The sequence below is a fragment of the Cinclus cinclus genome, chromosome 11 (genome assembly GCF_963662255.1).
Source record: "Cinclus cinclus chromosome 11, bCinCin1.1, whole genome shotgun sequence".
In the NCBI taxonomy this organism is placed as follows: Eukaryota; Metazoa; Chordata; class Aves; order Passeriformes; family Cinclidae; genus Cinclus; species Cinclus cinclus.
The window spans coordinates 18,554,787-18,568,501 of NC_085056.1; the positions used below are offsets into that span (position 1 = coordinate 18,554,787).

General features: G+C 40.4%; 1 protein-coding gene across 1 annotated transcript in view; it reads left to right on the plus strand.

Moving 5' to 3' along the window:
- The window catches only part of CHST8 (carbohydrate sulfotransferase 8), a 137,076-nt gene extending 125,996 nt beyond the window's left edge, over window positions 1–11,080 (plus strand). Inside the window, exons 2-3 of the mRNA XM_062499948.1 lie at window positions 7,596–7,633; window positions 9,932–11,080. Of these exons, the coding sequence (XP_062355932.1) occupies window positions 7,596–7,633; window positions 9,932–11,080 (1,187 nt within the window). The remainder of the gene's footprint in view (window positions 1–7,595; window positions 7,634–9,931) is intronic.
- The last annotated feature ends 2,635 nt before the right edge of the window (window positions 11,081–13,715 follow it).

Below are 13,715 nucleotides of genomic sequence, written 5' to 3' on the forward strand. Positions count from 1 at the left end.
TAATGATGTTAATTAACAATATTCCCAGGGATAGGTCCAAAGAAGGAATGGGGAATGCAATAACACAGACCTGACTTTTTTTTATAGAATTCTTATTGAATATAAATTAAGTCAGGAAATGGCAAGTTCTAATTAGTGTGGCTAGATAGCAAAGAAGACAAAGCAAACAAGCAGTTGTACCTTCCTCATAATAAATTCACAAACAGCTCCTCCTATTCTTTCAATTAAATCACCAATATAAAAGTGTCATGCTCCCTCCTTTATGGGGTATCATGCAAGCAGAGCAAGTGTAAGTTGCATCATTATTTAGTCAGGAAGATGGATTAAGTTTAGATCAGAATGTAAGACCATTCTGAAGGAAAGCACAGTAGTATGTGTTTTTCTCAGAGTTCATATACCTGTTCTATTAGTATGTTGCAAGTCAGGGTTTCTGAATCCCAGTTAATAAAAGAACTCCTTCCTCAGTCAACTTCCAACCTCAGCAATAGAGCAGAGGACAGTTAACAGCCCCATTGTAAACTCTGGATGTAAATTTATAATCTTCTGGACAAAAGTAACACCACAGATTCAGACAGTACTCACCTATCAATATCAGCTGTGTAGGTAGTGGGACTTACCAGAATGACACAGCACCACTTTATTTGGGTTTTGATTCAAAGGGAATGTATTCTTTTATAATGCTACTATTTCTGTTTCTGCTTCTCTCCTGCTTTCACTTTGATGAATAAAACAATTTGCAAGGCAACCCATATCAAAACAATTATTTCTCAAATGAAACTGTTTTTAGAATAAAAAAAAGTAAACAGTAGCTTTAAGAGATGGTATTTCTGTTTAGTACACAACTCAAAAATATATGTACAGCAAACAGGCATGAGGCAAGTGATACAAAGCCTTTATGAGGGGGTGTGTTGGTTTTGCATGGCCTGGCTCTTGGTAGCAGGGTGACTTCTGTGAAAGCTGCTGGAAGCTTCCACCATGGCTGGCAGAGCCAGTCCCTGATGGCTCTGAAGATGGACCTGCTGCTAGCCAAAGCTGGGCCAATTAGAAATGATGGTGACACCTCTGTGATAACAGATTTGAGAAGAAAATCAAAACAAAGTGGGAGCACAGTTTGAATTCCAGCTAGAGAAGAGGAGGAGGTGAGAACATGTGAGGGAAACAACATGGAGACACCAAGGTCAGTGGAGAAGGAGGGGGAAGAGATGCTCCAGGTGATGGAGCTGAGACTCCTCTGCAGACCCTGCTGATGACCACTGTGAAACAGCTGTGCCCTGCAGCCCATGGGATCCATGGGGGATGCAGAGATCCATGGAGATGCAGAGGTCCAAGGGGATGCAGAGATCCATGGAGATGCAGAGACCCATGGAGATGCAGAGATCCATGTTGATGCAGAGACCCATGGAGATGCAGAGGTCCATGGAGATGCAGAGGTCCATGTTGATGCAGAGATCCATGGGGATGCAGAGATCCATGGAGATGCAGAGATCCATGGAGATGCAGAGGTCCATGGGGATGCAGAGATCCATGGGGATGCAGAGATCCATGGAGATGCAGAGATCCATGGAGATGCAGAGGTCCATGGAGATGCAGAGGTCCATGGGGATGCAGAGATCCATGGGGATGCAGAAGTCCATCCCAGCCCGTGGGGAAGGTGCCCATCCCATGCTGGAGCAGGTGGATGCCTGGAGGAGGCTGTGACCCATTGGGTGACCCGGGGGACAGAGGGCCCTGCTCCCAGGCTGGAGCAGCCTGTCCTTGGAGGACTGCAGCCCAAGGAAGGAGAGAGCCAGGTCCCAGCAGTTTTGAGAGGGACTCACACTGCAGCAGGTGCAGTGTGACTGCTGCTTGTGAGATGGAGCCAAGCTGGAGAAGTTCACAGAGAACTATCTCCCATGGTCTCAGAGGGAAGAACTCCTCTCCCTGAGCAGGGGAAGAAGAACTCAGTGATGAACTGACCCAAACCTCTATTCCCTGTCTCCCTGAGCTGTTGGTAGGAAGGAGGGAGGAGATGGGGGAAGAAAATGTGTTTTTAAAGGCTTATTTAATTTTTGTTATCCTCCTATGACTTTGATGGTAATAAAATTCACTTTACATCTCTAAATTGAGCCTGTTTTGCCCTTGGAGTATTTTCTCCCAGTCCTAATCGCCACTCATGAACCTTTCATTCCTTTTTTCCCCTCTCCTCTCCCCAGCTGTGGCAGGGGAGGATGAGTGAGTGACTTCTGTGGGTGCCTGGCAGTTGGTCAGTGTCAAACAAGGCTGGGGAAACAACAACAGGAAGACAGCCTGGGTGTTTAGTGAGAAATGTTGTGTAGGCACAAACACCATCCTCAGGTGGAAGCCATACCTACAAACAGTGGGTGCCCAGCTGCACACACCGATCTTTTACTCCAAGATTCCCTTCCTGGAAAAGGCAAGGCCAGCCATGTGTGAAGGGTGGCCCAAGTTAAATTGCCAAGAGGGACACAGCACCTTGGCAAGGAGAGAGTTAATGAGGGATCAGGAAGGAAGCGGTGACACCATGGCAGGAGCTGGGACTCAGGACTGTGCTCCAGAACAGCTCTGTGCAGATTTGCTGGTTCCAGCATACGGGATCAGCTGCTGGTTCCACAAATCAACTGGGAATGCCAACTTCTTTGACAGCGTGAAAGTCCTCAAGAGGCAAACATTAAAATATCACTTAATGCGTGTACTGATCTCTGCTTTGGCTCCCTGATTTGTAATTTTTTCTTGTTCAAACTGATGGATGAACTGAATGTTTTTAATTATTTCCAGGCTATGCCCTTCAGAATTGCATTGCTTTCCCTGCATACAGTACTTCTGTCCAGAGACTCCCTTGCTTCATTAAGATGGAAAGTCATTTCAGTTACAAAAAAGCCAGGGCAATGGTGTTCTAATCAACTGAAGTGCACACAAGCTGCTGCCATCCTAAGCACCCCATGACACAAAGGCACAAGGCTGCATTGCATGCTGCCTGTGGGATGGGGGAACCCCACATTTGCCTGCTTTAGAAATGACACCCACAGTTTCACTTAGCTCCAATGTCTGCATCTCTGAAGCTGACTTGGACATGAAAGCACAAGAACAATGGAAAGTAATGGTGTGTTAGCACAATACTAGCACAGGAGAGGGGAAAATGAGGCTCGCTTTTTGGGAAGTGTTCTGCTTCACCACAACTACTGCTTAAGAATAAGCCGTCAGTCAGAATTCAAAATTCCTCAAATAGATTACATTTAAACTATTAGAAATTGTATGCTTGACAACGGTAGGATTTAAAAAAAAAAAAAAAAAAACTGAGAATTCAGGACAAATGTGTTACCTGAGTTACAAAGCAACTCACACATGAAAGAAAGCTCAAAGAGACTAAAAAACCCCAACCCTCAGCAGCTTGGCAAACCTCTCATATCTTCCAAAAATAGGGGGAAAAAAAGAAGCTCTTCACTCAAAGAGCCGTGATTAATTACTTACTGTTCCAAAGTAGTTTGGAGACTGGGAAACAGCCACAGAAACATTCCATCAGTTCCCCAGTGCACAGGAAATAACCACCAGACCTGTCTGGCAAGGACTGGGCACGTACCATTGAACCCAAGCATTCACTGGCAGAGTTTGCCCATGTGTGGGAAGTGACAGCACACACTTGCAGCTTCACTGGGGACTCAAAGGGATCCGATTATGCAGATCTGCTGCACAGGTTTGCTTCTCTCCTGATGCACAAGTCAAGACGTGCTACTGCTTTGCTAAGCCTTCTTTACTTGGCCTCATTAATTCTATCTGTATTAAAATGAGGTACTGTGTGTAGCGTAGATGGAACCTTTGAAGGCATTTTTCCAAATCAAGCTATAAGTTTATGTTAGAAAAAGGATTTATAGAACATAATTAAAACAGGCACACATGTAAAGTCTGTTCTAATTAGGTTTTAATTTTTGTAGAATTTTTTATTTCATAATATTAATATATACTAATTTTTAGAATTTAGAATATATAATATATTATTATATTAATTATATATATATTTTATAAGCCTCTTTTATTTTAGAGATTTATATATTTCAAAAGTATTCCAGATGTGTATGCAACATCTATATTTTATATAGATGTAAAACCAAATAATTTAGTATGGTAGCAATATTTAACTAAATTTCTTTACTGAGTAACTTAATTCAAATATGCAAACAATTGGACACCAGAGTAAGTTAGAATCGGATATGGGCAGGTCTTTTATAATGTACAAGCTGAGCTAAGTTTAAATTTTAAAAAAGCAAAACAACAACAGTAACAACAACGACAACAAAACCAACCTATTATTTTTCTGACCTGTATTATTGGGAAAATCTTCTTCCAGCTAAATTTTTTTCATGCTTATCAGAATTCTGAGTACTACTCTGTTAATCATTCTTCAGTTAGGTACACATTGTTGTCTCTTAGAAAATACCTGAGACTGGAGCGTATGTGGATAGGACACTTGACACGGATATTTCCAAAATGCTGTAACAGCCATTCCAGAGGAAATTTCTGTTTAGTTAAAGCAAACAAGAGCCCTCTGTGCACAGAAGCCCTGTAAGGGATGAGTTGCAGATGCAGACTTGAAGTTATCATTTTTATTTAAAAATATTTCAGCTGTAGTTGAGTCTCAAAACAGAGCAAAACACCAGAGGAAAACCAAAATTTGATCTTGAAGCAAAGACAGAGGAGAAGACAGAATGGTGAAACTAAACAGTATTACACAAGGAAGATGAATGCCATTTTATTGTGTTGCTAGTAGCATTTGGAAAAGAAAATAAAGAACAGCTCACAGTGGGTTTCACTGTGTGGTAGGACTGAATAAAACACAGGCCAGGCTCAAGCCTGGCAAATGGTCACACAAGAGAAAGATGGAAGAGAAAAAACACCATGAAAACCAACATAAACAAACTGTAATTGAGAGAATGAATCTGTCTCTGATATTCCCTCTGTGTTTGGGCTCCACTGAGATGTTGATCATCATCATGTCTGGCACCTAAGAGTTATTGATCACTGCCTTCAGCTGCATGTACCAGACACCAGTGGTTTATTTATGACCAAAAATACTACCCTTTTGGCAATAACATCAAAGACCTGGCAAAAAATATGGATAGTAAAGGTGTAGCATAACAATAAATTAAGATTTTGATTAGTATAATAGATCTGTGCAATATAACTTCCCTGACTTCACTGCACTTAAGAGGTTTTTGTCCTGTAGATTTGAATCTAAAGTGACAGACTGTATCATGAGAAAGAGAACTAAAGGAAGACAAGTTTAGATGTCACAAATCCAGAAAACATCAAAGAGATTGGCAAGTGCTTCACCAAATATTTATATTAAGCAGGAATTATTGTTCTGATTACATCTTAAAGCCTGGAAATGAATAACCATCTTTTTAAATGGTTACTCATCTCCTCCCAGCATTTATTTTTCATTTTTCAAAGCAAAGCATATCAGTACAAAATATATTAATCTCCCAGATAAGTTATCTTTATGAAGTACCACTACACAAACATAATCATAATTAACCACAAAACAGTTGGGTCCCATACCTGCTCTTTGCACTTCTGTGGGATTTTATTAATAATAATTAGTGGCACCAAATTTAAGAGGCAATTACACAAAGTGTGTGGGTTTGCTACAAGGTACCAGAGCTTGCTTTAAGAACTGAAGAAAACTAACCCTAAGTTATGTTGTAATTTGGACACAACAAATGCTCCAGTACTTGTAACTGATTCCATCCAAAATACTTCCCCTGTTTTTTTATAAGTGACCAAAAGTCTTTCCTCACCTATTTAAGTTTTCCACTGTAAAAAGCTCAAAATACTTTTGGAAAGGGAAGTTCATCTTCCCCATCTTATGAGTTAAGTAACTGCTCCAAGTAGCTGCATTAATGATGTTAGAGCAAAGGCCAAGCAGCTCAAATAGCTCAAAATTAAGCCCTTAGGTTATAGCAAAAAAGAAGTAGTTGCATTTACTAACAAATACAACATTATCATGGTATAAACAGATCACACATGCTTTAGTATTCAATTGTTGGTGCTCAGATTTTGCTAGGGTTTTTGGACAGCAGGTTCCTTCCCTGCTTCCCTACATGTTCCTTCCTTGCTCTGTAGCACGTTACAGTGGAATAAATGTGATTCTTTAACTGATCACTTCAGGAACAGGACAACAGCTCAGGAACATCTCCTAAAGCCTGGTGCAGAAGAATCAGCCTCAAGTCTCCAGAATGCACACAGGAATACTACAGACAAGCTCTATTTCTCTTTCCAGATACCTTCTGACTTTTATTTGCAGCTAAACATTTTTGAGAAGCAGCTAGGAGAAGGCTTAAGACTCCTGTAAGGTGTCTAGAACTTATTTCTGATGAAGTAAAAATAATATGCTATTTACTTTTAATAGGCACAGAATCACAATATCCCACACAACCTGGAGTTCATTGCTAACAAATTGCAGAAGTGGAGTCAAAGTTCAAACTTAAGAAAAAAGCATCTTGAACACTGTTAGAGGAGCTCTTGGAGCATGGAAATAACCACAGCAATTTTAATTAGACTCTACTATGAATATCAGTTTGTAGCTCTGATTTCAATAATAAAGCAGGACTGATCATCTAAGCTGGATTTGCTACCTTAACTGCAGTAAGCCACAATGTGAATTATCATGAGAGGTGTTTCTGAGAGCTTTCCTGGTACTATGAACATGGACCTGATGGGACTGAGCTTTCACTTAATGCTGTACAAGACCTTTAGCTGTAATTGTCCTTGTCCAAAAGGCTGTGGATTCATCATGCACGCTTATTACACTGAAGACTTCAAGGAACATTGACAGTGATGACAGTAGGTCTACCAGCTGAAAAGTCCCAACAAATGTCGTAACTCAGGAGCATTTCCATTATCCATTCCCATACTATTAAGTTACAACTAAAAGAAGGTTACGGTCATGAAAGAAACCCTACACATCAGCTAAAGCTGCCATCTAAGATTTTCACACCTTTATTATTCTATTTTCAGGTAAATATCACTGTAGAAGTCAGAAGATCAGAGAAAACATGATTCTGTATTGTTTGCCTCTCCAAAAGTGTGCAAATATGACCTCACTGACACATAACTCCAGTGTGTGTTGCCTTTACAGCAGAATACTCCATGCAAGCTGTTATTATGATTAAGTGCTGTCCTACCCAAAGTTTCGGGGTAGAAGCCATACAGCTTTGGGTATATACACAAAGGACAGCTTTTCTTTTTCTTTTTATTTTATCTTTAGCCTGGAATCACAACCTTCAGCTGATTCTTGTTCTGCTACTGGTCTTTTAACTGAGGTTAAACAATCACTTCTGTTCCACTTTTGTTCATCTCAGTTTCCCCATCTGTAAAAGGGTGAAAGTTATAGACTCTTTCACTCCATTTCACAATTTTTATGACATCTATTTATAAAGAGGCCTTTCAAGGATTATTGTTACTATGAAATATACATTAATTATGATTCACCATTGGTCTATTTGTCATTGCATTAACAACACTTGCTCTGTCAGTCTAGATGAAAATAAACTAATGGTTTTTATTTCTAAATAATTACTTTACTTTCTTTCTTTGTTTAGGGATAAAATATAACATGGGATTCCAGCAACCAAAAAAAGTAAGTTTTCAGAAGTACATAAGGAAAATTGTACCCATATTCTGAGTATGGAGTACAGATAGAGATGGCTCAGATAAGGTCACTACACTGGAGATGAAGCACTGAAAAGGAAAGATGCATCAAAAGCTTAGCCATGAAAATGTAAATTTTCCTTTTAAAATAGGAATTTGATAAGCTATGCAACTTCAGTTTTATGAATTTTTTCCTAGACTGGATATTGCTAAAAGATATTGTAAACTTTGTATATATTAATATTCTCTATGAAATCGCACCGATCAAATGAATGCCTTGAGAGGTACTTAAAAAGAGGCTAAAGAAAAATTCTGGTGGAATTCCTCCATCTAGTGGCTGTCAGGCTGCACGGGGCTGCCTCTAGTCCAGAGTCAAAGGCAGGAGCGAACTGTGCAAAGGAGCAGCTGTGCAGCTCCAGCTGTTCCCAGATGCTCAGATCGGTGAGGGATTGACAGCTCCCCTGCAGCCGACCCGCACCAAGGCTCACACTGACAGAAGACATTCAGGTTTCCCAGAAACTGCAGGGTCACCGTCGGCATCGCTGAAGGTCCAGAGTTCTAGGAAGCCTGAAGTGGATAACTTTTAAATATCAGCCATGTCATGAGCACATAGGATTGAAGTACAGTCAGTCGTGTAAAGGGTGATATTTAGAAATCCATCTGGTATTTACAAAGACAAGCACACTTCTTACTACAGAAACAACCCCTGAAGATGAGAGTAGAGCACAACAATCGCTCCCAACTACTGAATAGTGTTTTGCATAACAAGTTATCAGTTGGTTTCCCAGTCTGCACACCACATTCACTGCCAGAGCGTCCAGCCTGAATTCTGCAAGTGACCTAAAACTTGTGTTTAATAGTCATCTGTTGTGTTCAAGTTTTGTATAAGTATCAATACAAGCAAGTCACCTACAAAATACAATTTGTTTTTTTTCTTCTTTTATCACCAACGGTTTTGTAATGAATTCTGAATCTCGTTTCTGAGACTCTTTTATTCTCTGACCCTTTACCAAGAATGTGACAAGATATAACCTCCATGACAGAACAAGTTTGTCACCTATTGCAATGTTTTTTTTCAGGCAACAAAGACTTGTAAAATTGATTAAAATTTTATCTGCCACTCTGAAAGACCATGGCCCTTCTAATCCCCAACTGTACACCTTAAATTCACACAGTATCCTATTCTTAAGCCAGTTTTAAATCCTGTTGGGGAAACACTGAAAATCAAAAACTTAAATTTAAAATTGTAAATCCTCTAAGTAAGTATTTCGGGTCAGCAATAAATATTCTGCAACTACATATGCTCCTCTGTTGAAATACTCCTTGGTAGTCCGTATGCTACTCTGATCCAGGTTTCCTCAAAATGGATAGTTAAACAGTGATCAGAACCTAATTCTAAATTTAGAGGCATAGGCAGGATTTAATTCAGCTACTTTGAAAAGCAGGAAGTAATGGAGTACCCCTGTGCTATATGCAGAAAGAATTAACAGAGAGATCCCCAATGAAAAAGAGCAAGTTCCAGAAAGCCTTACCATAGTCCTGCTTTACTTATTCAGTTTTCACTGACCTAATCCGAGCCACAGCTTCATTCCCACCTCTCACTGCTTCTCATCCAGTCTCAATTGCTCTGTTCCCAGGCTCACCTCACTCAAGCCTCCCTTTGGGGTCCCCTTCGTGCTGCTCTCACCACACCCATTTCTTGTGTGCCAAACCACCGTGTTTTCACTGACATCCTTCCTCTGCCCACATTTACATCTCACTCCACCTTACAAGCTCAACAAACCCCCCTCCCTTCCCTGTTGGGCTCCACTCTGTGCCAAATTGTTCTCACTGCAAAGATAAATTATTGACTGGGGTGGTGGGGGGAAACACACAACCCAAATAAACAAACCCTTCAGTTTGTGTGACAACAGGGGCAGTCTGGAATAATTAAGCAAGTCCTCAAAATACTGAGATACCATTTTGTAGAAATTTCAACAACACATAAGAAAAAAGTATCTGTCAAGATCTGGATATGCCACCTAAAATACACTATTATAATTAAATTCAAATGGGAACTAGAATTTACTGGAAATTTAGATCAGGTTCATCTCTGCCTCTGAGTTTTGGATAAGCACATAACAAGGTGACAAGAGAAGAGCCTGTACCACAGTACAGTGCTGAGGGCTTGTGGCAACACATTTTGTTGTACAGTTCTAAAAGTTATGAAAGATCCACATGAGGTGATGCAAGCTGTAAATAGTGACGATCTCTCACTTACTAATATCTTTAATCTATTTTTCCTCAGGACTGTGTTTCCATCAATAACCAGGATAGACAATTAAGAAAAAATACTGCAGACAGAGCAGCAACAGTTAAGCAGAGCAATTCATTAGAGCCATCTGAAGGTGTGCCCACCAAGCTTCAAAGCACGGACAGAAGGCAAAGCAGCATCATGTTTGCTATGAAAGATCAACAGAAAGGTGAAGAAATTAATTCCATGAAGCTCTATAAACGCAGGAGGAGGTTTATAATTAAAAAGAGCCCAATTCTGATTTCCATGAACAGCTCCATTCTCAACCTGCCCACACTTAAATATGAGGACAGAAACAACAGCAAGTGGAAAAGTCTCTATCAGATCCAAGGAGAAAGGAAGCGGATTATGAGGGAAACTTGTTCAAAATACAAGAGTAATAACAGAAGAATAATCACTCCTTATCATGTGTCTAGAATATTTGTAGAAGATAAATACAGAGTTTTATACTGTGAAGTACCAAAAGCTGGCTGCTCTAACTGGAAGCGGGTGCTGATGGTGCTGAATGGGCTGGCCTCCTCCACCAAGGATATCCAGCACAACACAGTGCACTATGGAAACTACCTGAAACGGCTGGATGGGTTTGACCACAAGGGAATTTATCACAGGCTCAACACTTACACAAAGATGCTCTTTATTCGTGAGCCTTTTGAAAAGCTGGTATCTGCATTTCGGGACAAGTTTGAGCATCCAAACAACTACTACCACCCGGTTTTTGGAAAAGCCATCATTTCCAGATACCGTGTCAATGCCACCAAAGAAGCATTAAGGACAGGCTCTGGAGTTAAGTTTAAAGAGTTCATTCAATATCTCCTGGATGTACATAGGCCAGTGGGCATGGATATACACTGGGATCATGTCAATAGGCTTTGCAGCCCGTGTTTAATAGACTACGACTTCGTTGGGAAATTTGAAAGTATGGAAGAAGATGCAAACTTTTTCTTGCACTTGATTGGTGCTCCACAAAATTTAACTTTCCCCAAGTTTAAAGATCGTCACTCCAACGAAGAAAGAACTACCACTAAAATTACACAACAGTATTTTGCACAGCTTTCTCCTTCTCAACGACAGCAAAGCTATGACTTTTACTATATGGACTACTTGATGTTCAACTACTCAAAACCTTTTGAAGATTTATATTAATTTGAGAGCCTGGATATTTCCACAGTCACATCAGTTGTATTGTGTGACAAATTCAGGTGGCATCTGTTTATACATACTTAGCTGTTAGCAAACAATTGGTTGAAGAGCAGGGAAAAACCCAAACCAGAATATAAACAGATGTTTACATCTTCACCTTAATTGCCTCCTTTTTCAAATCATATTTTTTTCTATAATTTCTCCATATGAAATGTGTGTACATATATGTATAATGTGTCAGGGCCCTCAAATAAAGCACAGAATTTTCCAGGCTGGTGTGGCCTGTGTTTGCACTTGGGGGACAGTGTGTTGATTCATTCAGTGAATGAATCAACCTTCATTCAGTGAAATGAAGGAAACACAGCTGGCAATTCTAAAGTGCAGACAGTATTTCAAGCTCTTTACTGTTTAGAAAATAAGTCTTTCAGTGAGGGAGTAGCAAGAAAGAAAATACACTGAGTAATATTTACAGTTTGTTGAAATGTGCAAGGCATGAAGCCCTATGTGTTTGAAGGTGGATGTTGATCAAGTTTCCTGATATTCTTAAGTTAGTTAGGGAGAAAAAGTCTAATCATACTTACACTGTTCATAAACACACTGGTGAAAACAACTAATACTTAATGACCATGTGAGAGCAGTATTAAACCAGATGTTGCAATTCAGAGCTAGGATGTGTTCTCCTCCTTCAATATTTCCCTGATGGCACATTCATCTGAAAAAGATAAAATACAGGCGAACATTTGTATCTTTATAAGTGTTATTAAAATTCTTTTAATCCTTTGCATTAACATAAATCTCTGGTTTAATTTTCATAGTCACCAGGAATATCGAATCTTTCCATCATAATAACAAGCAAGAATAAATGCCACTTCCTGCCCAACAGGGTAGTTCTTTTCATTGCTGCAAACAATTTGAAGTTGCTTATTTTAGTAACAATTATCTCTGACTTAACATGTTAAAAAAAATATTCCAGGTGTTTCAGTTCAATTTCTGTGCTTGAGAGGACTTTCTCATATCTACCAGAGTGTCTTGTGAGAATAAAATACTTGACATTCAACTAGTTACTGCCTCTAATCACAGAATATTATGATTTGGAAGTGACCCACCAGAATTCTTAAGCCAAACTCTCAAGTGAATGACCCATACAGGAATCAAACCCCCAACCTTGGCATTACCAGCACCATGCTCTTACCAACTGCTGACACCAACAGTCTCAGCTCTGTAAATTTTCACTCAAATTCTGTATACAGAACTCTTGTTTGCGTGTCATTTATCCACTTGACATGATATTTAAACTGGCCATACTGGAACAAGGATCAAACTCCACCACAATGCCAAACCTGGACTCCCCAGTAACTTCTAGAGTTTGTATTTCACAGCCAAGAATTCCACCACAACTTCCACTGTACAAATGCAAACACCTAAGAAACAATGCTTGTTTCAATCTGTTTCCAGCTTCAGATCCTCATAGGGATAGTTTCATGCATCACAAGAACTGGCGTTATTTTCCTCAGAAATACCCAGTATATTTTTTGGGTTTAAAAAATTGTAATGGGAAAAACTGTTTCAAAATACCTTGTAGTGAAAACTTCACTGACAAATACTTTGCATACCAAGTCTGACATCACATTTTCCATTTTCATTCAGAGAAAAGTTGGTTGCATTAGAAAAGTAAAGTGGAACTTACAGTATTCCATGAAACCAGTTACCCCTTCCTGTGCCCAAGCATCTCATCACTGCCTTGTTGCTGCTGCAGCCCCCCACCCATCCCACTTTTCCCCACACTCAGAGACTTGTTGGTGAGCTCACATGACTGCAGAAGGGCCTTGTATTCAAAGCAATGTTTCTGCTAGTCCAGCAGAGATCAGCAGTAGCAGGCTGGGGTGTGACAGCTCACACTGCCCAGCCAGCAGGCAGGCACAGCCAGCAGCCTCACTCAGCAGGTCACAGGCAGGAGCATCCAGGGGAAAACAAGGCACAGGGATCACTTCCTAGTGCACATGGAGCAGATTCTGATAGTGGTGGGAAATCTTGGAGGGTGGATTGAGGTGCGAGGAGTCGTAGCCAAGATCACCACCAGGAATTTAAGTTAAGCCATCCTTAGCATTTAATGATATTAATTGCTCTGAGAAGTGATGGTGTTCTGAGTGATGCAACTGATGGTCTGTAGCTACAGCCACCAGCACTAGGAGAGGACATATTGGATATTGTAGCCCTCTTAGGCCTTTTCAGGGTCTGATCCTGCCAGCAGGTCAGTGTACCGGAGCTCAGTGTGCTGAGCTCATTCCAGTCAGCAGGTGAACTTCCCCTGGGAGAATCTCAGCTCACCTTATTGCAGCAGCACTGCAGCAAAGGGAGCATGCAGAGTCATGGGTCAGCTCTGTGAGGCAACCAGAATAAAGCTGGGCATCACTTGGATTCAAACCTCTATTAGTTTTAGAGTACTTTAAGAGTAAGGTTCAGGGACTTAATCCTTCAGCTGGATTCACATCGAAAACCTGACTCTCCTGTCTCCTCCTGTCTCCTCCTGCCTCCTCCTGCCTCCTTCCAGCTTAATCTACAGATCCACAGAAATTCATACCATCACATTTACATCTGAAATGCTTGATACCTTCCCTATCAGCAGTGCTCACTGTAT